This window comes from Centroberyx affinis, unplaced genomic scaffold, assembly GCF_046629955.1.
Source record: "Centroberyx affinis isolate AG114_WGS23_722 - 3 ecotype Tasmania unplaced genomic scaffold, CSIRO-AGI_Caff_v1 ptg004932l_1, whole genome shotgun sequence".
Taxonomy (NCBI): Eukaryota; Metazoa; Chordata; class Actinopteri; order Beryciformes; family Berycidae; genus Centroberyx; species Centroberyx affinis.
In genome coordinates, this window is record NW_027282424.1 from 275,818 (window position 1) to 298,428 (window position 22,611).

At 43.8% G+C, this 22,611-nt stretch overlaps 1 protein-coding gene across 1 annotated transcript in view; it reads left to right on the forward strand.

Annotated features, from left to right (window-relative positions):
- The window catches only part of zswim6 (zinc finger, SWIM-type containing 6), a 39,512-nt gene that overhangs the window by 12,739 nt on the left and 4,162 nt on the right, over positions 1 to 22,611 (forward strand). Inside the window, exons 2-13 of the mRNA XM_071545492.1 lie at positions 8,174 to 8,530; positions 12,200 to 12,348; positions 12,578 to 12,728; positions 16,008 to 16,185; positions 16,791 to 16,969; positions 17,097 to 17,243; positions 17,794 to 17,940; positions 18,657 to 18,917; positions 20,481 to 20,616; positions 21,539 to 21,696; positions 22,063 to 22,226; positions 22,324 to 22,405. Of these exons, the coding sequence (XP_071401593.1) occupies positions 8,174 to 8,530; positions 12,200 to 12,348; positions 12,578 to 12,728; positions 16,008 to 16,185; positions 16,791 to 16,969; positions 17,097 to 17,243; positions 17,794 to 17,940; positions 18,657 to 18,917; positions 20,481 to 20,616; positions 21,539 to 21,696; positions 22,063 to 22,226; positions 22,324 to 22,405 (2,109 nt within the window). The remainder of the gene's footprint in view (positions 1 to 8,173; positions 8,531 to 12,199; positions 12,349 to 12,577; positions 12,729 to 16,007; positions 16,186 to 16,790; positions 16,970 to 17,096; positions 17,244 to 17,793; positions 17,941 to 18,656; positions 18,918 to 20,480; positions 20,617 to 21,538; positions 21,697 to 22,062; positions 22,227 to 22,323; positions 22,406 to 22,611) is intronic.

The following is a 22,611-nucleotide window of genomic DNA, read 5'->3' on the forward strand; positions in this document are numbered from 1 at the left end:
CGCTAGCCAGCCTAAGTGATGTGCTGGCCCTTCCCACGTCCACAGCTCTGCTCCCAGCGTTTTAGCATCCAGCGCTCTGTCTTTTAGCCTTATAGAGCTGCTTTTTTTTTTTTTTTTTTTTTTTTTTTACCGTTACATCTCCCTCCCCAACTCTCTCCCCCCTTTGCTCACTCTCTCTCTCGATCATACTGGCAACAATCTATTCAGCACCTGTGAAAAGATTGTCTGAGTACAGAGGGGCGATCCAAGTGAGTGAAAGCATGTGTTTGACTGGGTTAGTGGGCTACCAGCGATAACAGATGGTCTCAGATCCACATATACACACACACACACACACAGATCTGGAGAAGTAGGGTCACAGACATATCAATTAAATTTGAACTATCTCTGTTTTTTTTCCCATTGTTACTAGTTATTTTGGTCAGTATCTTAGCTTATAACAGTGCTGGATATCAAACACTTGCAATTTGGAACATTGAGCATCTGAATCTCTCCTGTTGGCTTTTTTCACACCCAGTAGCATGCAGGCCTGTTGGGCATCTATTCAGCTCCTGTGAAGGGAGAACAGCAGGTATAAAAGACACTTAAGCAGATAGAAGTACAGTACCTTGGATGTATCACTTCTTGTTGCTCTTTACCCAAAATGATTTGTAGAATACTGTTAGAAAACAGCATTTTAACGAATTAACTACAGACAACCTTGTGCAACATGTGAGCAAACCCGAAAACATTCTCACTAGCCTGTATTTTAACTAATATTTATTGGTGTTGTATTGGAATTTCTATCTTGGCGACCGCCTCTACTCCATACCAGCACAACCAGTGAGTATTTTTCTGGAAGTCGCGCTTTATGTTAGCGGTGGGAACGGGATGCATTTGGAGAGGAGAGGCGTCTTGGCCGGCCTGCCCATGGTCCTCAGAGGCTAAACAAATGACTTGCACCGAGCGCACGGGGGGGGGGGGGGGGGGGGAAGAGATGCTTTCAAATGCGAGAAGAGAGGGAGGGGGAAATCCTCTTCTGTCCTTCTCGAAGCTCGCTGCCAAACCTCAGACTGATGGCCCCTCCTCGTCTCAGGCAAGAGACATGCATGTAGAAATGCTGATGAGACCGCGTGTGTTTTCCTTTCCCTGGCCCTCTGTGGAGTAGGCTGTTTACTCAAGGAACTGTGCATAAACCCGTGTGTGTGTGTGTGTGTGTGTGTGTGTGCCTGCTTGTGTGATTTGGCCGGTGTTAAAGCTATTGCATGCGGTGCTGTCTCCACTAGTATGTGTTAATTTGTAGTGTGGAATGGATTGGGTTGCACATTGCTGCTCTCTGATTCATTGACAACTTAAATACCTTTGGCCTCTTTTTGTCCCTCTGCCTCCTCCTTTCTTCTGCTTCTTCATTCTGGGCCTATTTGGTTCTCTATTTTCATTAGTCACTGTTCTGCCTTATTTCTCTGAACCTCTCACTCCTTATAAGATGCAGGCGGTGTCCTCTACAGCTATAATAGATAGCTAGGGGTGTGCAACCTTTTTTGCACAAGATCGACTTTTCCTTGACTATTAGCACCAGGCAAGCAGATTTGGTGAAAAATGTGAACTTTCATAATCAGAATTAGGCAAGCCTGGAATAGTAGTAGTAATACTAATTCAATATTCATAATTAAGCTATTGTTTCTTTGTAGCCTGCAGAGTTTTCTTTAAAAGCATACAGTCAGCCAAATGTAAGCAGAATAGCAAGCCAAACATTATAATAGTGTCTAGAAGCTATGATACAAGCAATGTTGTGATGTACTTCCATGTTTAGCCTACTTTGTCAGATCAGTTCTCACACCATTAAAACTTAGGGAAGACTCTCGCTCACCTGATAAGTGTCACACTGTCAATGGCTTATTTGAAGACAAGTGCATTGCCAAAGTGAGTGGTAAAATTCTTGGCATCAGTATAATCTAAAATCATTATAACAATAATAAAACAATATTAAAAAATGACAGCTTTTTGGAGACTTTAGATGCCATATTCATTGGCTCTTTTGTCTTTGCAATTTCTGGCAGTGAAAATAGGCCAAATATTTTAAGGTCATGCTTCGCATTCAATACAAGAAATATTGCAGGTTACATCACTTGTAGGCAGCTGCCTCTTATTACATGTCTGTTGTTCTACATCACCTAGTATTACATTAAAAATAAACATGTTAGGCACTTTATTAGACAGAAGTGAAGAACCTTAGCATTTTCACATTTTCAACATCCAATGGAATATCTGTTGCCATCACGTTATTAGTATAGGGTGAAATGAAGTAGACTGCCCTTACCTGTGTTTTGTCATTTCAAAACTGATGCCTCCTCCAGCATCACAAGGTGAATGTTCTTGTTTCATATTTGTTCTGAAATGATTAGAAACAGTGTTAAAATAGTGTATGGTGTGTTGTTGCCTGGTTTAACCTTTTTAAGGCAGTTCTGTCAGTTAGTCCATGTTAGTGCAGCCAAGACATTTGTTAACTGAACACAGTCAAACCGTTTCCCCCTTGTGGACCAAGTCTTACAGACTGGTCCACACCTTTACAAAAAGCAGTGAAGTTGTCTTGCAGCTCACTTGTGCAACAGCTTTGCAGCAGACCCTCAGTGTGGCTCACAGTAGGAACATAGATAACAAAACAATTGTTTTAATGATCATTTTTGAGAATACACACCATAGGGTGCCATCATGCAAGTGATAATGTTCAACTGGCAAAAAATGAACAATAAAGCAATAAACAACAGCTGTTATAATAGTATTTGCACTAAATGTCCCAACTCTGTGGTATTGGTGATAATGCAGTTATTGTTGTAGCCCTAGTTTCTGTTTTTTCTTGTGTGGACGTGTAAGAAAAACACGGTGTGTGTGTGTGTGTGTGTGTGTGTGCTAGTTGCCGAATCCGACTCTTCCACAGCCTTGAGTCGTTATCACTTAAATATATATATTAATAATAGATAGAAGTGTCGCCGCCACTATCTGTGGTGATAACAAGCACCGGGAGGTTTCCCCTGGTGAACTCACACTGTTAAAAAGCCCCAACTCTCTCACATTGGCAGATGGAGCCGTTCTTTGGAGTGCCGTGCCTCCTTTTCATGGAGGGGCCAGCCTTCCTCCCCCGGTGCTCACTGCAGACCTGGCAGGCCTCGTTGGAGCCTGAACGGCAGCAATTAGACACAAAATTTCAGACGAGGTCCCTTTATTGGGCAGCGAAATGGACACCATAAAACAGCGGCTTCAATGGCGTCCGCCGGAGGAGTCGTTTTGTTGTCTGAGTGACGGGGCCATTTGCATTTTCTCATCTGTTGTAAAGGCGGCCTCTTGTTTTTCTGACGGAGCCGAGGAATTTCTGTCCAGTTGGTTGTGAACGATTCCCTTCCTGCTTGGAGTATTTCAGTGCAGTTTCAGTGCTATTTCTAGATGTACCAAAGAAAAGTGCTTTGGGGCAAAACTTAGATGACTGAATTATAGACTGCTTCTACTATTGACTTTATTCAGGTGTTGGACAGTAGAGTGGCTGTAGTCTGTTTTTTCCTAATTACAACTGAAGCCATTTTAAGGCTAGACTGGTGCTGCCAGGTATGACCTTTCTGTTAAGTGGCGTGTGCTTGCCCACACACACACACACACACACACACACACACACACACCATGCGCGCACACACACATCCGGAGAGCGTTAATTGGTATGTTCATACTGTGAGGAGCGGTTGGAGATTGCTTAAGAGGGACACAGATTGACCCAGTTAACTCAAATCCTCATTGACCTAATTTTGAGCTTGCGTGGCAGAGCATCCTCTAGCTCCTTACCACACACACACACACACACACACACCCACACACACACACACGCAATCTGCATTGCACCCACTGTCTCCTGTCTCCTACAGACAACACACCTCCCACCTTCCTTTTGTACACTCTCTCGCTCTCTCTCTCTCTCTCTCTCTCTTTTTTTTACAACTCGCCCTTTCCCTTCATACATTGTATTGTTGTCTGTGGATCTCTGTCCCTATTGGCTAACTGGCAGAGGTGCCTCAATGGGCCTTTACATGATTGGCTGCCCTGTTCATAGCAGATGCAAGGGGGGGGGGGGGGATTCACTGATTTTGTGTCACATTGTCGCACTGGATGTTTTTCAGGGGTATCAGTTACCATGGCGATGGATGGTCTAATCAATAGCCAGAAATATTTTCCTCCTCGATGCCGTCTTTCTTTAGATCGCGGCTACACTAGAATCACAAAAAACAATCAGCAGGCTTAACACTGTGCCTGTTTTGAGCCGGCGTTGACACTCTGTGTGTAGCGTGAGTGTAATGGGAAGCTGATCTGAAACCAGTCATTAAGCACAGATGGTAATCAGCGCTTCATATCTGTTGATTGGTCGCTTGCTTCTCCTTCCCCAGCCCCAAAGGTACCTCTGTGTCTCCATGGGTGAGAGATTAGGTTCCCCATTGTCATCAGAAGCACACACACACACACACACACACACACACACACACACATACACACATACACACACTAAGCACACCTAGGCTATAAGAAAAAGCCTTCACTCACGCTTGACTGGCCAGCTTTGGAGGCCGAGATGAATGGAGGACTGGTGTGTGTAATGGACTGGGGGGTTTTCGCTGGCTTTTTTGTGTCCTGAGCTCCCTGTTAACTGAAGGCTTTGGCCACAGCGCTGAGAACGACCCCCTGCAGCCACAGTGTGAGTCGGTAGTGTAGCAGACAGCCTCTGGCATGAAGGGTCCTTAGACTGAGCTCTGCAGGGAGCTGCTGCTCTTTCACAGGCCGAGGTCCAAGCCTCGCTTTGGACCACATAAACAAAAAAACACCCTCGCCGTATTGCCTTAAAGAGCCATCCTCTTGTACTGAATCCTGTACTGAAGGCTTAAGTTCACTACCCCCAGGCTTAATTGGCAGTGAAGGGTTTAAGCTTGGTTGCCAGGCCAGTGTGTTATGTTGTGGTGGCAGTGAAGGAGTTAAGTTTGGTTGCTGTGCAGTGCACAGAGCGGTATTATGCAAGCTGTGAAGCAGAGAGACAGAGGGAGGAAGTGCATTACAGAATGCTGAGCTCAGGGCTTTGGCACGCCGCCAAGCATATACTCTTGCACGTGCACACACACACACACACACACACACACTCACGCACTCACACATATATAAACACACACACCCACACGGCACTCAGCTGAGGGCATTCCAATTTTTCCAGCAGCCCAGCGGTCTCCTTCTCTGTTTAGCAACTCTCTCTCTCTTCCCTTCCCCTACTCACTCAATGTCTCTCTCTCTCTCTCTCTCTCTCTCTCTCTCTCTCTCTCTCTCTCTCTCTCTCTCTCTCTCTCTCTCTCTCTCTCTCTCTCTCTCTCTCTCTCTGTCTCTCTCTTTCCCTTACGTCAGTAGTTCAGCTGTGGGCCAGGCATGACTGGGGCAGGGCTACGCAAGGGAGAGCCTCATGCGTTTGTGTGTGTGTGTGTGTGTGTGTGTGTGTGTGTGTGTGTGTGTGTGTGTGAAAGACAGGATGTGGACTTGTGGTTGTGTGAAGTGTGATGCAGTGTTGTTTCATATCTGCCTGCTCAATAGCAAAGCGAGCAATCAGAACTGACATGGCTTTCTCGATATCTGTATGACTCTCTCTGTCTGATTGTTTTCTCGTAGTCTTTCTCTCTGTTTCTTTTCTCTCTCTCTGTTACCCCTCTTTTTCCGTAGTTCTTTCCCCCACAACTCTTGTCTTCAGATATCAGTATTATTGCAACACCTGATTCAGCACATTAGACCTCTAGGGCATTCCTAACCTGGTTAAATGAATGATCACTCCCACGTCTGAACCTAGAGATGTCATGTGTCATGTCAAGACTACCAGGAAATGCCTGATGCCTTGTCTCACTGACATACAATAACTGACTTCACAACTTGTGCTGTGTTGCAACGCTGACATGAGAACTGGGCAGCCATATTCAGTAGCTGAAAACGACGGCTTTTATAGTATATCTGACTAGAGAACTCTAGCTGATGGACTCTGATGGTTTCTGGTTTTTGAATCTACTTTAGCTTTTGCCCACTACCTTACTTCTTTGAAGATGAATGTGATCAGCTGTGCTTTGCACTACTGTGAAAAAGGGCTGTCAGCTCCCAAATGATTTATTTACACTCCCCAAAACACATGCTTTGACCCAGAAAAGGCTCTTTGGTAGGACGTTTATCAAAACATTTTCTTTGGTTCAAAAAATAATCTAGTAGTGTAACACTAGATGGCTAATGTTGTCTGTCATCTGTCACTGTCTGTCATCATGGCTTAATTGGCCTTGCAATTGGCCAGGTTATGATTTTTTCAATTCATATGCCAGTTCATATGCATGATGCTAAATAAATCTCTGGGCGGACAACAAACAAATAATATAATTATTTTCTTTATAATGGAGGACTATAATAAGGACTGTGTGTGTGCATGCATAAGTACCCTCTGTGTGTTTGTATCTGCAATTTTTGTGTATGTCTCCTTGTAAGACAAATTGAGTTGCATGTCGATAAATGCTTTTTTTCAGATGCTTTAGGTCAGTTTAAGGTGTTTGAATCAGGGCAGCTGCATCAAAGGTCTTTGAATCAGTTAATCTTTATACTCTCAGTGAGTGTTTATGTTAGTGTGTGTGTGTGGTACTCATGATACTGAGTGAGGTCTAAGGTCTAAATGTCACAGGAAAAGTATCCTTCAATCTTATGGCCTGCTGTCTTTGTGACCCACAGTGAAGTGGTTCAGCTTTCCAAACTGGCATAGACTCTCCTCATAACCACACACACACACACTGTATACACTCATAAATAGCCAGAGTAGGAGAGCATTACTGTGCTTCACAGTACCAAACGCCACTAGATGGGTTCATCCATTTTGCTGTGACCGAGCCTCTGAGACCATCTGTTATCACTGGTAGCCCACTAACCCAGTCAAACACAGGCTTTTACTCACTTGGATCGCCCCTCTGTAATTACACAAAAATGTTTATCATGACTTTGGTTAAAATGGACACAAGACAGCATACTGACTCCTGGTCCTGGTCAGTCCTGGCCCAGTCTGAGACCCAGTCTGGAACCAAAGAGGCAGCTAAACTGGTTCACTAGTTGTGTGCACAAGGTCTGCTGCTCCTCACTGTTCTCTTTTTACTTTTTACTCTATTTTTGGTCTTCTTTGAACCTTCTCATTTTAGACATCGCGTTTTGCTGTTGCAGTGGTCTGATTCTTCTTCCTCAGCCCACGGACATTAGTCTAGGTCAGCCAGTCTTCATCTGAGAAATGTTAAGCTCATAGGCTAGGAGTTTGACTGCATGGCATGGTCATATCCAGATCCAAATCTGGCTCTCTGTCTCTCTTCACCCCCATCCACCTAAAAACCCCTAGGTTCTTGCATGTGAGCTCTTGCTAAACCAGGAGAGGGGCCAGATAAGCAGTGGAGGTGCTGTGGAAGGGAAATGAGAATCTCTCTCTCTCTCTCTCTCTCTCTCTCTCTCTCTCTCTCTCTCTCTCTCTCTCTCTCTCTCTCTCTCTCTCTCTCTCTCTCTCTCTCTCTCTCTCTCTCTCTCTCTCTCTCTCTCTCGACTGGAGAAGAGCTAGAGAGCTTGATCCTATGATTTGCTAATTCTATAGATAGTCATATAAAAATGGGGTTAAGTGGAAAATTACAGGAAAAAGCGCGGCCCTCATTTGCAATTCCCATCTCCAATAATGTATTTATTTTATATTTTGTCTGCCTGTTTAGTTAGTCAGCAGGCTGTAAAATGGTAGAAAGGAATAACACTGCAATGCTAACAGGTATAAAGAGAGACGGGTAGCACAGATAGTGAGTTAGCTGTAACCCAGTCATTATTCAGATAGCCTGTGTGTATCTATTGCATTAGGCAGTTGTCTGAATCGACCCCTGTGAAGAACAGAAACCAGAGACGGAAAAAGATAAACCGGGGGAGGGATGTAAAGAGAGAAAGGTAGAAAGGCAGAGTATGTGCCAGTGGCGGCCTTCTTCTTCTTCTTCTTCTTCCAGCCCATTGATATTTTTGTCATCTAAAACCATCTGTTTTATCTCTTACTCAGTCTAGCTGCTTATTGATTGCGAATGTCATAACACAGAGTCATCGGGCCAGATGATGGAGAGGTTTGTCTTTTCTCTGTTCCCTCTTGCAGGGTTTCACCTCAGCGGCACGGTAAGGGAGCCGGCCACGGCTTCGGAGCCCGAGCTGGTCTGCAGCGTGAGCGTCAGCTTCGACCGCTGCAAGATCACGGCGGTGACGTGCGGCTGCGGCAACAAGGACATCTTCTACTGCGCCCACGTCGTGGCGCTGTCGCTGTACCGGGTACGGAAGCCCGAGCAGGTCAAACTGCGCCTGCCCATCTCGGAGACTCTTTTCCAGATGAACAGAGACCAGCTGCAGAAGTTTGTCCAGTACCTGATCACGGTGCACCACACCGAGGTGCTGCCGACCGCGCAGAAGCTAGCAGACGAGATACTGTCGCAGAACTCCGAGATCAACCAGGTCCACGGTGAGTGGGGGGGCGACGGGGGGGGAGGGGAGGAAGAGGGTGGGAAAGACCAGGAAGGAGACAAGGAGTGGAGACTGGAGTTTGTCTTTGTTGTATCACAATGTCTGTGGCTCAGAACTCACATGGATTTGCATGGAAGTACATGGACACACTAAAGCAGTGGTTCTCAACAGGGGGGTCCGGGGACCACCAGGGGTCCTTGAGAGGGTTCCAGGGGGTCCCCAGCATATTGATGAATTTTTAAAAGTCACCATTATTTCATTTATAAGAAGTTAACACAATTAAAAATGTAGAAGAATGACTATTCTGATCATAGTTTCACTGTTATCTCTCTACCTACAATACAGACAGTCATGGAATTCTGGACAAAATCATATCTAACATACAAATATTCTCAGATTTGGGTCAGAGAGACAAAATCTCATCAAATGGGGGTCTGTGGCTCTAATGTGGACTAAATTAGGGGTCCTTGATATGAAAAAGGTTGAGAATCACTGCACTAAAGTACACAGAAACATATGGAAAAGCAAAATGCCGGTACCTGTGTTAGATTCCCTCTGTCTCGCACCAGTGAAACTCCGGCTGGGAGCTGCCATCCTGGGAGAGAACTCAGGAAAAACAAGCTATTTCGGAGAACAGGAGAAAAGCACTTTGATCAGGCTGTGATGCATTACACACACACACACATATATATACACACACACACACTTAAATCAGGCCAAATCTGAGTTGAGCGCACTGCAGGAATGCATGTGTGTGTATGCTTGTGTGTATGTTTGGGCCATTGCTTTGTTGGGGTTCTGCAAAAACCCATTAAGTTCCACAAAGAACATTAAAGTGTACCACAGAGTACCATTAAGTACCACAGTGTGGAGCACAAAGTATCCTGAAAGGCTGCAGGGAATACCGTAAAGTCACCCAAAGTATACCACAAAGTACCTATTAAATGTTCAAATACCCAATAATATAATAAAAGACATACAGTATATATGTATGCCCCCTTGTTTTTTAATCTTACATGCACAGATTATTGATCGCATGTCTTCTCTCCATGTTTTTATCATGGTATTTTCGATGATTTAGAGAGCGCATCAGCCCTAAATCATATTTTTTGAGCTGTAACATGGTTATATGACTTCTATACAGCGAATAGCATTAATCCTGCACTTAATTCCAACATCTTTCAAATTAAATCCTGCATGGGCTTCTAGGGGCAGAAAATCGTTCACTTCTGGCCACACCTCCATCAGTGATGTCCAGGCAGGTATTTCCCCTTTGGCGGAGTCAAATGCTTTGCCATCAGAAAATTGAAGCCAGTGTTAGTTCCAAATTGCGGTCAGATCCACAGAAAAATAGTGAATTTCCCATGAATGTGATTGCAAAAAGGAGACGGAGAAAAGGCGATTTGACAGACAGGCAGCTCCCACTGACTGACAAACACATGGTCCCTCCATATATAACTCTATAAGCCTGACCCTACTCCTCTATATACTCCCATGAATGACGTTTTTATACCAGATAGCTGATTGCGTAACTTGACATACAAGTCAAATTACCAGACATCTGAATGTGACAGTTAACACCATGGGGCGCTGCCAGCCTGTAACAGCTATGCCTCCTTCCATAGAGGAGAATCTTTGGTCAGCTCCTGCGTGTTCAGGTTCTGAAATATACTAGTATCCATCGGCAGGAGAGGAAATAAGACAGAATACAAGAAAACCCATGTAACCCACGTGAAATACGACAGAAGATCCACACACAAAAATGCTCCCATATGAAGAATAAAGAAGTGACGTTTCGAGCAAAGAGCTCTTCCTCAGACTTACATGCTTATAATCCACGTCTGAGCCAAGTCAAATAAGTCCATAGACCTAGACCAGACTGATGACGTTTTGGACTTGAGACTGGTCAGTGACAACGCTGAAGTGAACCCCCACACCCCAGCTAAAGAGCAGTAAACTGCAGATTAAGAAAATTCAACAGTTACGTTTACTTTTATGTTTTCACATCATCTTTTAAATTTGGAAAACACATGGGTATATTGTTGAGAGAGAAAAATTAAAACCGGTGCTCCATATACAGAATTCTGCATTTTTGCAAGGTGTCGCTCTTGTATGGATTTTCTGTCGCCATGTCAGAAAAACAGCCCTGATTACAGATATGAAGTTTGTCTGAAAGCAGCGTGTTGAGTAAAAATAGCCTAAACTTTATGGATTCGGCCCCCGCCAGCTGACCTTCAGTAACGACTCAGCCAAAACAGTCTGTCTCCCTGAACATTTAGCAAGAATACACCAGCCAAACCTTTAATGGTACAATGGAACTTCAGAGATATATTATTGTACACTTTGGGGTGCCTTTGAGGTGCACTTTGGGGTACTGTGTGTAAGGGTACTTAAGGGTTCACTTTGCAGTATGTTGGAACTCGGAAAGCTTTCGGGGTATGTTGTGGTACTCTTAAAAGGACTGTCACAGTACGATGGGGTAGTTTGTGGTCCTTTGAGTAACTTTTAGGCACTTTTGTGGTACATTTTGTCCTGCACTGTGGTAAACGTTATTGGATACTTTGTGGTAGGGGTACGCTTAGTTACTCTGGGGTACCTAGTGGTATACCTTGGGGTACTTTGTGACATCTTGAGGTAGCTTGTGGTACTATGTGGTTCTTTAGGGTACTTTGAGGTACACTTCATTGTAAATATGTTTCGTGGTACTTTGGGGTTATCGCCAGTTGTTTTTGGTACACTAATGTCATTTTGTGTACATTGTGATACACATTGTAGTAGATTGTAGTTGCTTTTGTGGTACTTTGGGTACTTTGGTGTAACCAATACAATTCATTGTCCTTTGGGTCCTCTGTTGTGTTATGCTTTTGGGGACTTTGAGGTAACTTTTGGGATATCTTGTAGTTGACTATGCAGTGCATTGTAATATTTTGGGGTACACTTTGTGGTAGACTTTGGTGGATTTTGGTTCAACTTTGTGGTACTTTTGGGTACTTCACATTTTTCATAGTGGTACAGTATATATGATTCCTCATTTACATGTAGGCCAACATTCATAATCCAATTAAATTGATTAAAGCAATGCTCTAAAAACTGTCATGTAAATGCCTTAGTCTGATTATGTCTATCAGAGTAAGGTCATAATTGTTCTGTATCCATCTAAACATAACTAGTCTGAGGAGATTTCCAGGCAAAAGATATATATTGAGGTATGTGGTGGTATACTTTGGAGTAGTTTGTGGTACTTTTTGGTAGTTGGGGTACAATGTTGTACTACTTTCTGGTACATTTTGTGGTAATTTGTGGCTTTTAGTGGGACCCATTTCACGTGGGTCTTATGGATCCACTCCTCCCCTGTGATATGTGTTGAGTGTTTAAAATGTGTAATGTATTCCTTGGCTTGTAGGCCAATTATTTTTGCAGATTTTGCACATTTTCTGTTATTGATCAAATTTTAAGCTTAACCAGCACTGCATTAAAGCATTAATGCAAACACAGCAAACAATGAACTTTGTTCCCGTGCTTGCATATTCATGTGTGATGCTCTTCCCTAAAAGACACTGTGATTTTCATTTGATTGTTTGTCAGTTTATTATAGTATTAAATTGGTGCATTATTACATTTCTGCATATCAGCTGACTTACCGACTGTTCTCTGTCTGTTGTTGCAGGAGCTCCAGATCCGACGGCAGGGGCCAGTGTGGACGATGAGAACTGCTGGCATCTGGATGAGGAGCAGGTTCAGGAACAGGTCAAGCTCTTTCTCTCCCAGGGCGGGTACCATGGCTCGGGGAAGCAGCTCAACTTACTCTTCAGCAAGGTAATGGCACACAATGCAGTTAACCACGCCTAAATGCCCGCTCCTCAGCAGGAGAGAATAATCTGGAAATCATTATGCAAGATGCAATGCTCTTTTATAGAGCCTTTCACTACATATAAAGGGGGTAATCATCACATTAGAAACATCGTATTGAATTGTGACAGTTGTACCGTTGTCTATAGCCGTCTGGCCACCCAGCTCCTTCACCCAGTGTCTTCTCTGTCTCCAGGTGAGGGAGATGCTGAAGATGAGGGACTCCAACGGAGCCCGCATGTTAACACTGATCACAGAGCAGTTCATGGGCGACCCCCGACTGGCACTGTGGAGGCAACAGGGAACCACCATGACTGACAAGTACAGGCAACTTTGGGACGAACTAGGTAACAGCACACACACACACACACACACACACACACACACACACACACACAAAATTGATTTTAAAGTAACTGAATCAGTATCCATTTATTTAAAATACAATCCACTAATATGAAGTTCAATTTCTTTACAAAACATTTCATTTTGAGTAAAAATCAATTTCAAAGTATTGTAAAAACGGTTCAGTTACCTGGTAACTTTATTCAACACTCACCGCTATTTCAGTTCATTTCAGTGCAGGTTAAAAATAGCTTAAGAAGAATGCAGGCCCTTGGGAAAAGTAGATCATTAATGTAATCAGCCTGCCAGAGGAATGCCTGGTAGGGAGGCATGAGTAGTATATAGAAGCTAGTTAAGTATGCATGAGTAGCCAGGGTGTTCTCCTGTATGAGTTTCACTCCATACAGCCTATAGTATAGGACACTGCTGTCCGTCTGGCTTGAAAAACAAATCTAAACACAATCTTATCTAGTGTGTGTCTGTGTAACAGAGAGGAGAGGAATACATCTACCAAAGGCCAATACTGGTTTAATGAATCTGTCTTGGAGCCTCACGAAGAAGGGAGGGATGTTTGAAACATAGTCTTCATTTCAGGGGTGAAATACAGGATTAATCCAGAGACTGGTTTTGTCTCCTTGAACAAAGAAGCTGCTGTAGGAATGGACCCGCTACTAACTGTCTGATATTTGTTTTGCATACACCTCTCCTTGATCCTCTTCCTTTCAGTAATAATAATATCTATAATAATATGTATAATACTAAACAAATGATAACAATAAACTTTACTTGGATATCACTTTTCAAACAGTGTTACAGTTTTTACAGACAACAGCAATAATAAATAGTCAGTTATAACAAAGAACAGTTATAATATAAATTACATGCAGTATTAAAAATGAGTACAACAGGAATATACACCAGACGTGTTATAGGAGGTGATTTAAATGATGAATCTTATGTTACTGATGCTCCTCAGGCTGGAAGCCTAGGGCCCAGACAGTGGAGGCCTGTTCATTAGGGATTCATAATGGGACCTGAAATCCCAGGTTTTCCCCACCCACATTACCTCCATCGTCCTCTTGGAAGTTAAGTCAGGTCCCAGCGAACATAAGTATTACATAAATCTATGTGTAATACTTTAGTATTATAATACTAAATCATCAGTGCATTCTGTAAAAGTAAAAGGACCAACAAAACAAAATGAATGTGTCAAAATGTTCTGGTTTCTGGTGTCAGTGGTTCCCAGATGTGGTTGTGGCAGTTCAGGGCTATGTTCAGTTTTATGGGACAGGTTTTTCTCTGTCTTGCACATAGAGACTCACACAACCAGTGGGTGAGTTGTGTGAGATATCTATATGAGGTCCATAGTCTGACAGTTGATAAATATGTAAACTTAGACCTAGTCGAGCCTTAAAAGTAATCAGTAAGACCAATTCATTTACAGGCAAACGGTGTAGAGAGACACAAATAGGTGTACACGTCTCCCATTAAAAGGTAAAACGGATTTAATTGTTGCAATATTTATTTGGTAAACCAACTTTTTAGTACGTTGCACAGTTTAAACATGAATTAGAGATAATTGCTCAGTGCACCATGTATCCGGTAAGTTGAACACACTAAAAAATGGAAGGAAAAGGATTTTTCTTTGTTTGCATGGAAGTAGGAAGTGATCAGAATGATCTAAAAATGTTAGTAAAATTGTTAATTACGACACTGGACACATACACACACTCCGAAAAATCAGGCTCCTCGTTTTTGTGTAGTTTGTGTGTGTTAAAAAACAAACAAGAAATCTGTTGAATAGTAAATCTTTTTGGAGAAAGTAAAAAAAAAAAAATGATGTTGGTGGTTGACTGTTCACATAACTGTATGCTTCTTGTATTAAATATGTTCCACTAATGTGAAACGACACTTTGAAATTAGCCAGTAGGTTATAATTTTCTACTTTCCCACCTTATTCCTCCCCCTGCTTTTGTTTTATTCCTCTCACTTCACTTATTCACTCCCCCTGTTAATCCACATCCAAAGTATTGCTCTCCCTGTCTCTTCACTCCCATCTGACATCACTCTCTCTCTCCTTTCCTCTTCTCCTGGTTGTTGTCCTTGATGCAGCCCTAACAAAGACACGGAGGATAAAGCCTCTCTTCTCCCGTCCCCTCCCCCCCGTCTCCGTTCTCCCTCCCACATTCACTTCCTCCTTCCCTCGCCTCTCCTCCCTTCTTCCTCTTCTCTCGCTTCACCTCTTTCCGCCTTTTCCTGTCTGTTTTTTTGTCATTCCTCTTCCCTTTTTTATGCTTTTCCGTATTCACTGGTCATTCTCCCTTTATTTCTCCCTCCCTCCTCCCTCCCTTTTTCTCGTTTAATTTTTACGTCCCTCTCTCTCTCTCTTTGTATTCCTCTCTCAATCTGTATCCCCTCTCATGTTTTAGCCAGTGCTGCAGGTAATTTCAGTAGGTGTGTGTGTGTTTGTGTGTGTGTGGGTGCAAGCGTTTGTGTGTGTGTCCAGCCTTATTCTCAAGCCAAAAGTGTTTATGTCTGTCTGTGTGTGCAGGAACAGTATTCAGCACTATGCCACTGCCTCTCATTCTTATATAATGAAACCATTCTCTATTGTCATATCTATTTTAATTTCCCTTTTATTTGGGTTTAGACTGATATGTATAACAGTCGATTACCTCTCCTTCTGTTCCAATGCTGTTGTGCATAACTGTGACCAGTGTTGTACTATTCATTACTAGTGTTACTTAACTTATTACTCTCTGGGAGCAGTAATTCATTACTCATTACCCCATAATTTGTGATTGTTTCCTCTCTCGTCTTCAAAAATCATGATACCTCGGTTCCCTCTCCTGTGAATGATCAGGGAAATCAAACAGCATTGATATAAAATGTTCTTGTCGTCCGTCAGAGAGAATAATTCCACCCAGAGAAAGGAAACTTTAGTGTCGTTTTGTCATCCAGGCTAGCTCAGGGCCTGCGTCAGCTGAAAGAGAATCAGAAAGAGAAAGAGAATTGGGGGGAAAAGGATAATCACGATTTCTTATAATTCAACATCTACCTCATACATTAAGGGGGTGATAACAGAAACCAATGTTTGCGGTGGTGACTGTAATATTACTACTGAAATTGAAATAGTAATTTGTTACAGTATACATTACTGGAAAAAGTAACAATATTACTGTAATGCATTATTGCCATAGTCTTACTGTGACCCTGCATAGCACTGTCAGATCAGAGAAAAAGAGAAACCTATGTGAATGTTTTTATCTGTGTGTGTGCAGGGGCCCTGTGGATGTGCATTGTGTTGAACCCTCACTGTAAGCCGGAGCAGAAGGGCTTTTGGCTCCGGCAGCTTCGCAGGTGGAACAGCGTGGACGTCTGCCCCTTGGAGGACGGTAACCATGGCAACGAGCTGACCAACCTGACCAACGCTCTGCCCCAGGGCCCCCTGGCAGCCCAGGTGAGAGAACACCCAGCCAAACACAGACACGTCCCCTCTTTTTTTTCTCTTTTTTTTTACCTCCGAACTCCTTGAATTTCCCCTTCTCACATCGCCAAACACCATCCTCCCATTTCTTCATCTGCTCCCTTACGCGGTTTCCATGTATTCCTGCCGTCTTTCCTCTTCCTCGGCTCGGCTTCTTTGTGCTAAGTCTTCTCTCTCTCTCCGCCCTCCTCTCTCTTTTAATCAAGTCTCGTTCCCGCAATCTCTGTGCCTGCGAGCTGCTCTTATTAGCTTTTGTGTGGCTAATAGAATGATCCCAATAACACAGTAGAGGTCCTCCAGCTATTACTGGCCTCTGCTCCTGTCTGTGCCTGCGCTAAATTAGAAAAAATAGACGCCTTAACATTTCTATTAGGCAGTAAGAACAATGTTTTGAGTGAGATGGTAGCCTGCTCAGGTGGAAAACACAATGTGTTTTTGTCAGTAATGGCACTGAATTGTTGTATTGATGTTTTTTGCGTCTACTAGAAGGAGGTGGACTTTTACACACACACACACACACACACACACACACACACACACACACACACACTATCTGACTCGGGTGTGCCTCTCTCCCAGACTCGCTGACTCGGCCTCACCGGACAGTGTTCACGCGGGCGATCGAGGCCTGCGACCTCCACTGGCAGGACTCCCACCTGCAGCACATCATCACCGAAGACCTCTACATCAACTACTGTTACCACGACAACCACGACAGCTCGCTCTTCGACGCCCGAGGGTGGCCCCTGTGGCATGGTGAGAGAGGACGGACAGACGGAGAGGGACACGGGGGGGTGTTAGAGGAGAGACTCATGAAATGAATAAGAGAAATAGAGGGAGGAATTGAAATGTCTCATGTTCCCCCCCCCCCCCCCCCCCACAGAGCATGTCCCGACTGCATGCGCCCGGGTCGATGCTCTGAGGTCACATGGTTACCCCAAGGAGGCGCTCCGGCTGGCCATCGCTATAGTCAACACGCTGCGGAGGCAACAGCAGAAACAGCTGGAGTTCTTCGGCACTCACAAGAAAGGTCGGCCTTGCCTCTGCTCAGTCTTACATTTTAGTCTGATGCTGTAATCCAGAACATTATGTTTTATTATTCTAGTCTGTAGCTCTGAGCCATAGAGAAAGTACTCCTAGTTTATGTTGTTATTCATCCTTTTTTTAAATCATCTCACCTCTATTTTTTGAGTTCTGTCATTTTTCTATCTATGGGCCCACAAAAATATTTTAAGATGATTGATTTAAGATTTTTTTTTTTTGCACTATGGAGCTACAGTGCTTTTGTGCCCATTTTAAATGTTATATCAGGACTAACTTTAAACCCAAGCCCAAACCACAGAATGCTATTTTAAAATGTATAACATGTTAATTGGCCTTTTCTGTGTTAATATTATTATTACTTTTAAGGGCATTCAACCTTCCAAATCTGCAAATCAAACATAAGCAGGCATACAAGTTCTGGATTTACTATGCTACTAACTTCCTTATCCAGTTACAATGCTCTATTCAGCGTAGCACCATAGTAACACACCAAGGTGTATAAATAGCATGTTAACAGTGTGTGTGTGCTACTCTAGAGCTGCTCCATAAAGGCATCACCTCAGTCACCAACCTGGAGGGCTGGGTGGGCCACCCTCTGGACCCCATCGGCACGCTGTTCAGCACCCTCATGGAGACGGGGCGGGGCAGCGAGGAGGGGGGCGCGGCCTTCTTCGACTTCTCAGGTACACGCACACACTAACGCACACACACACACATTTCCCTGAGTGCGCTTCTGCCTGGAACAGCTACACTGCAGTGATTGCATCTTTCTGGTAGAGCCACACAGGCCCTCAGGTTCCAATCAGCAGTGATGACACGGACGTGCTGATTGGCCTCCAGTCATCCTCCAATAACAGCTCATGAATAAGAAATGCGGCAGGAAAAACACTCCAATTAAAATGCATTAAATATGCAGGGAGCTCAGTAAGACGAATTTCACATCGCTAGGAGAAAGGACAGCCACTTCACACCCTCAATTGCATTTAGTCACCAGTCTAAAGTAGGTGTCCTGATCCTGGGTGCAGGCGCTATGTTGAAGGTACTGACTTGCTGGCTAGTCGTGAAAGTTTTCAATTAAGACTAATAGCATTGTGGTGTTTTTTTCCCCTTATATCTCTGTGTGAGTGTGTGTGTGTTTCATTGGGGACTGTTAATCCTCCTGGGATGAACTGTGAGGCCTGCCAAGGCATCATTAAGCCATTAAAATACATGATTATCATCCTCAGGAGAATGCACACACTGGAAAAGAACACCAGAAAGAACAAATAGATCAATAGATTTATCAATACTTGGATCAATCCACAGCCCAAAGGGACAATTTTCTCTCGCTGTCTCTTGCCCCGTCTCCTCCTCTCTGCTACCTTTTCTCATCCTCATCCTTTTCCTCCGCTCCCCCAAGGCTCCCTGGGTCCAGCGAAGAGGACGGAGCATCCCCTCTTCCCGGCGCAGCGCTTCCTGGAGGAGGGTGAGACGTTCTCGTCGCTCGCTGTAGAGACGGCTCTGATTGGCTTAGGGCAGCAGAGAGTGATGCCCGACGGCCTGTACGCCCAGGAGAAAGTGTGTCGCAACGAAGAGCAACTATTGGCCAAGCTTCAGGAAGTGGAGTTAGACGACATGCTGGTGGAGATCTTCCGCAAGCAAGCCGCTTTCCTGCTAGAGGGTGAGTGAAATGTGTGAAATGTGCATGTACACATATGTTTGTATTGCTGCACTCGTGAGAACCTTCGTTGCCTAACCCATGATCCTAACCATAACCCTCTCCACTACATGCCTAACCTAAACCGAATTCTAATTTTAACCGTAATCCCACATCCTAACCCTAAAATAACCTTAACTCTAATCTAAACCTAGTCCTAATTCTAACCTTAAACCTAATTCTAAATGCTAATCCTAAACTAGCCTCTTTAAAACAAAATCTCCTCACTTCACCCTTCTACCCTTGTGAGGTTTTGGTCCTCATAAGTATAAAAACAATCAGAACATGCATACAGACACATGCTTGTTATTTACATGCATGCAGTGAGTGTAGAGGCAAGCTCGGATGCACACATATGGAGGCAGTGATGATCAGCTGAAGACACTTTAAGGCTGTTGCTTCAGACCATGTGGATGGTTGAATGTTTCCATGTGATAGTCAGTCCGCACCCCATTACATTATCCACAGACACAGGAAGTAGCCCAGTTCCCAGGCTGAACCACAAGCAGCTCTGTGTGCTTTAATTGTCTGGCTTTGGAATATATGGCCTTGGTGTGTTAAGTGTGTGTACTGTACTTCTGTATTCACAATTGTGTGTGTATGTATTGTTTGCATTGCAAGTCTGCAAGCGTGCACTTGTGTAGTTAACGTGTGTGGGTGTGTGTAAGATGTGTCTCATGGTTCAGTGCTGCTGGCTGAACTCTCACATATGGTTTCTGCTGACACTTTAGAGGCCACAGTTGTCCCATAAGTCGCCCAGTTGAATAAAGTAGGCCAATATAAGTACATAAGTTATGCGATTACTAAGTGCACCGATGATTTCTTTGTTTTTCAAAATATCTCAAAAGGTTGCAAGGATCAAATAATTGTTCTGATTTAAATTATTCTCTTTATTGCGAGCAGTAGTGAATCTACTAATAAACCTTGCACTACCAACCAAAAAATAACTGTACAGGTAGGATGGATTTCCGCTGACCTTGCCCGACCAGGCAACCGTCTTTTCCAAGAACGTTCCTTTTGGAAAGTGTAGAGTCAGTTAAGCCCACCTGTCATCTCAACAAATAATACCCCATAATATCTTTACCATCTTTTATAATTGTCTGTAAAACTTACTACTTCTACTTTTGATTTTGATCCCTGATTCTGGTGTTTTTCCAGTTTCCTGGTGTTTCCTGGCCCCTAAGACAAAAATCTGTACATTTGTGTTATTTGGCTAATCAAGTGATCCTGATTCTGATGCATAACTGAGTACTGCTGGCCATGTAGGCAGCTATGTGTGTTTAATCAGCAATATCAAAGTCATTGTCCAGACACTTATACACATCTACCATGCTGCACTGCATTACATTCTGAAAACTGTTTTATTAGCCCTTCTTGCTCTGTCATATAACTGATTATGTTTAACAATGTCTGTTTGATTGGCCTCCCAGTAGTGAGCTCTAATATTGTCTGTTTGTTATAGTTTCTAGGCCTAGCTGGTCTGCACAGTGGTCTCTAACAGTGTGTGTCTGTGTGTGTGTCCTCTAGCTGGTCCTTACAGTGGTCTGGGGGAGTTGCTCTACAGAGAAAGCGTCCCCATGCACACCTTTGCCAAGTATCTCTTCACCTCCCTGCTACCTCATGACGCCGAACTGGCGTACAAAATTGCACTGAGGGCCATGAGGTGAGTAGACCCCCCAACCTCGCTTAGATAAACAAATCTGTCCATCCCCCCCACCCCCCTTCCTCTCCTAGTCCTCTCTGTCGCTGAGGAATTTGGTGGTGAGAGGAGGAAATAGAGAGCGGGTGGGGGAGAAAGAGAGGGAGACAGTCATTTACCCCTCAGTGAGGAGTTACTGCCGTGGATCAGAGAAAGCATTTAACTTTAACTAGCTTCTCTGCCTCCTTTGAGTCTCATATTTGGTTTGTGTGACTTTGTTTGCATGCGTGTGTGAGTGTGTGCGTGAGAGAGAAAGGGAGAGAGAAAAAAATAGAGAGGCAGATTTAGGAGCTATCTGGGGCACTGTTTAATCACAAAGCCTCCTTTTGCTGGAATCCTCGCTAAATAATTCAACGCTGCTGAAAAGGAGTTTTATAAAAATGTGTGAATAATAAATATATGGTGTTGGTTTTCTCCCTGACCGCCAAGGGTGTTATGAAACTTTATTTCCCCTCGCCCGAATTAAACCCCTTTGATTTTTATGATATGTAAATCTTTTAAAAGTTCGTCGCAATTTTCAGACTCGAATTACAAATCAGGGAAATTAAACTGGTGAAAGATGTTTAAAATCACAGCAGCTGTAGCAGGATCTCGGAGTGTGGTTGGGGGGGGGGGGGGGGAATTGAGTCGTTCTTTCTGACACCGTCATTATTCTCAGCACAAATGGCCTAAGGCGAAGATCCACCTGTGTTTAGATGTGGAGGCACGCAAAGGAAAACTATTGATTTGGTTCTATAAAAAGAACACTGCACTCTGATAACTTCTTCACTTCCTCGGCCTCAGAGCCGGTATGTGTATCTTTTAGCGTGTGTGAGATGCAGAGATCTGTACCTGGGTGTGTGTCCATGCTTGAAATAATAAAGGTTTCCTTCTGTTCTGTGTTCAGGTTACCGGTCCTAGAGTCCACTGCCCCCTCCGGTGACTTGTCCAGGCCTCACCATATAGTATCAGTGGTGCCCAACCGCTACCCTCGCTGGTTCACTCTCAGCCACATAGAGTCCCAGCAATGTGAACTGGCCTCCACCATGCTCACTGCTGCTAAAGGTAGGCACACACTTACTCTTCTTTGCAGGTCTGTAATCTTTCCATAAACTGCTTTCTCTCAGTCCATCTATAAAAAGTGCAAATTGTCACATTTACATAACAGTTAACATTTACATCGCATTTGCATTTTAAGCAGATAGCTGACACTCCTTTCCAAAGTGACTTACATACCAATATTCCTGTGGCCATAGAACAATCCTGTACTGTAAGAATGATGGCTAGGAAAATAAATAGAATAGGAGCTAAGGAGAGAGAAAGTAGGGATTATTTAGAGTGCAAATAGAGAAGGGAAATCATTCATTAAAAATATGAGTTTTCAGTCTGACTCTGCTGCTCTGTCATTGGTTCATGTGTTGTGTTAACCAGGTGATGCCCGTAAGCTAGAAACAGTGTTAGAGTCCATCCAGAAGAACATCCACTCCTCATCCCATATCTTCAAACTGGCCCAGGATGCCTTCAAAATCGCCACGCTCATGGACAGCCTGCCGGACATCACACTGCTCAAAGTCTCCCTGGAGCTGGGCCTTCAGGTAACACACACACACACACACACACACACACACAATGTAGCCTACACAGTCCATGTCAAGCACACTGTTCTATCAGCTGATCTTTCGTCTCCCGTAGGTGATGAGAATGACCCTGTCTACCTTGAACTGGCGGAGAAGAGAGATGGTGCGATGGCTGGTCACTTGTGCTACTGAAGTTGGTGAGTTAACCTTCTATTAGACCACTTTGTGATTGATTATCAGTCATTAAAGACTAATCATATCAAATGAAATTAATTTATGAAGCACTTTTTACAGGTCAAACAATTCACTTGAAAGCAATCCAAAAACTCAATTACGTATCACAGTTACAAGATATAAGGTGTGTGTGGGCGTGTGTGTGTGTGTGTGTGTGTGCGCGCGCGCA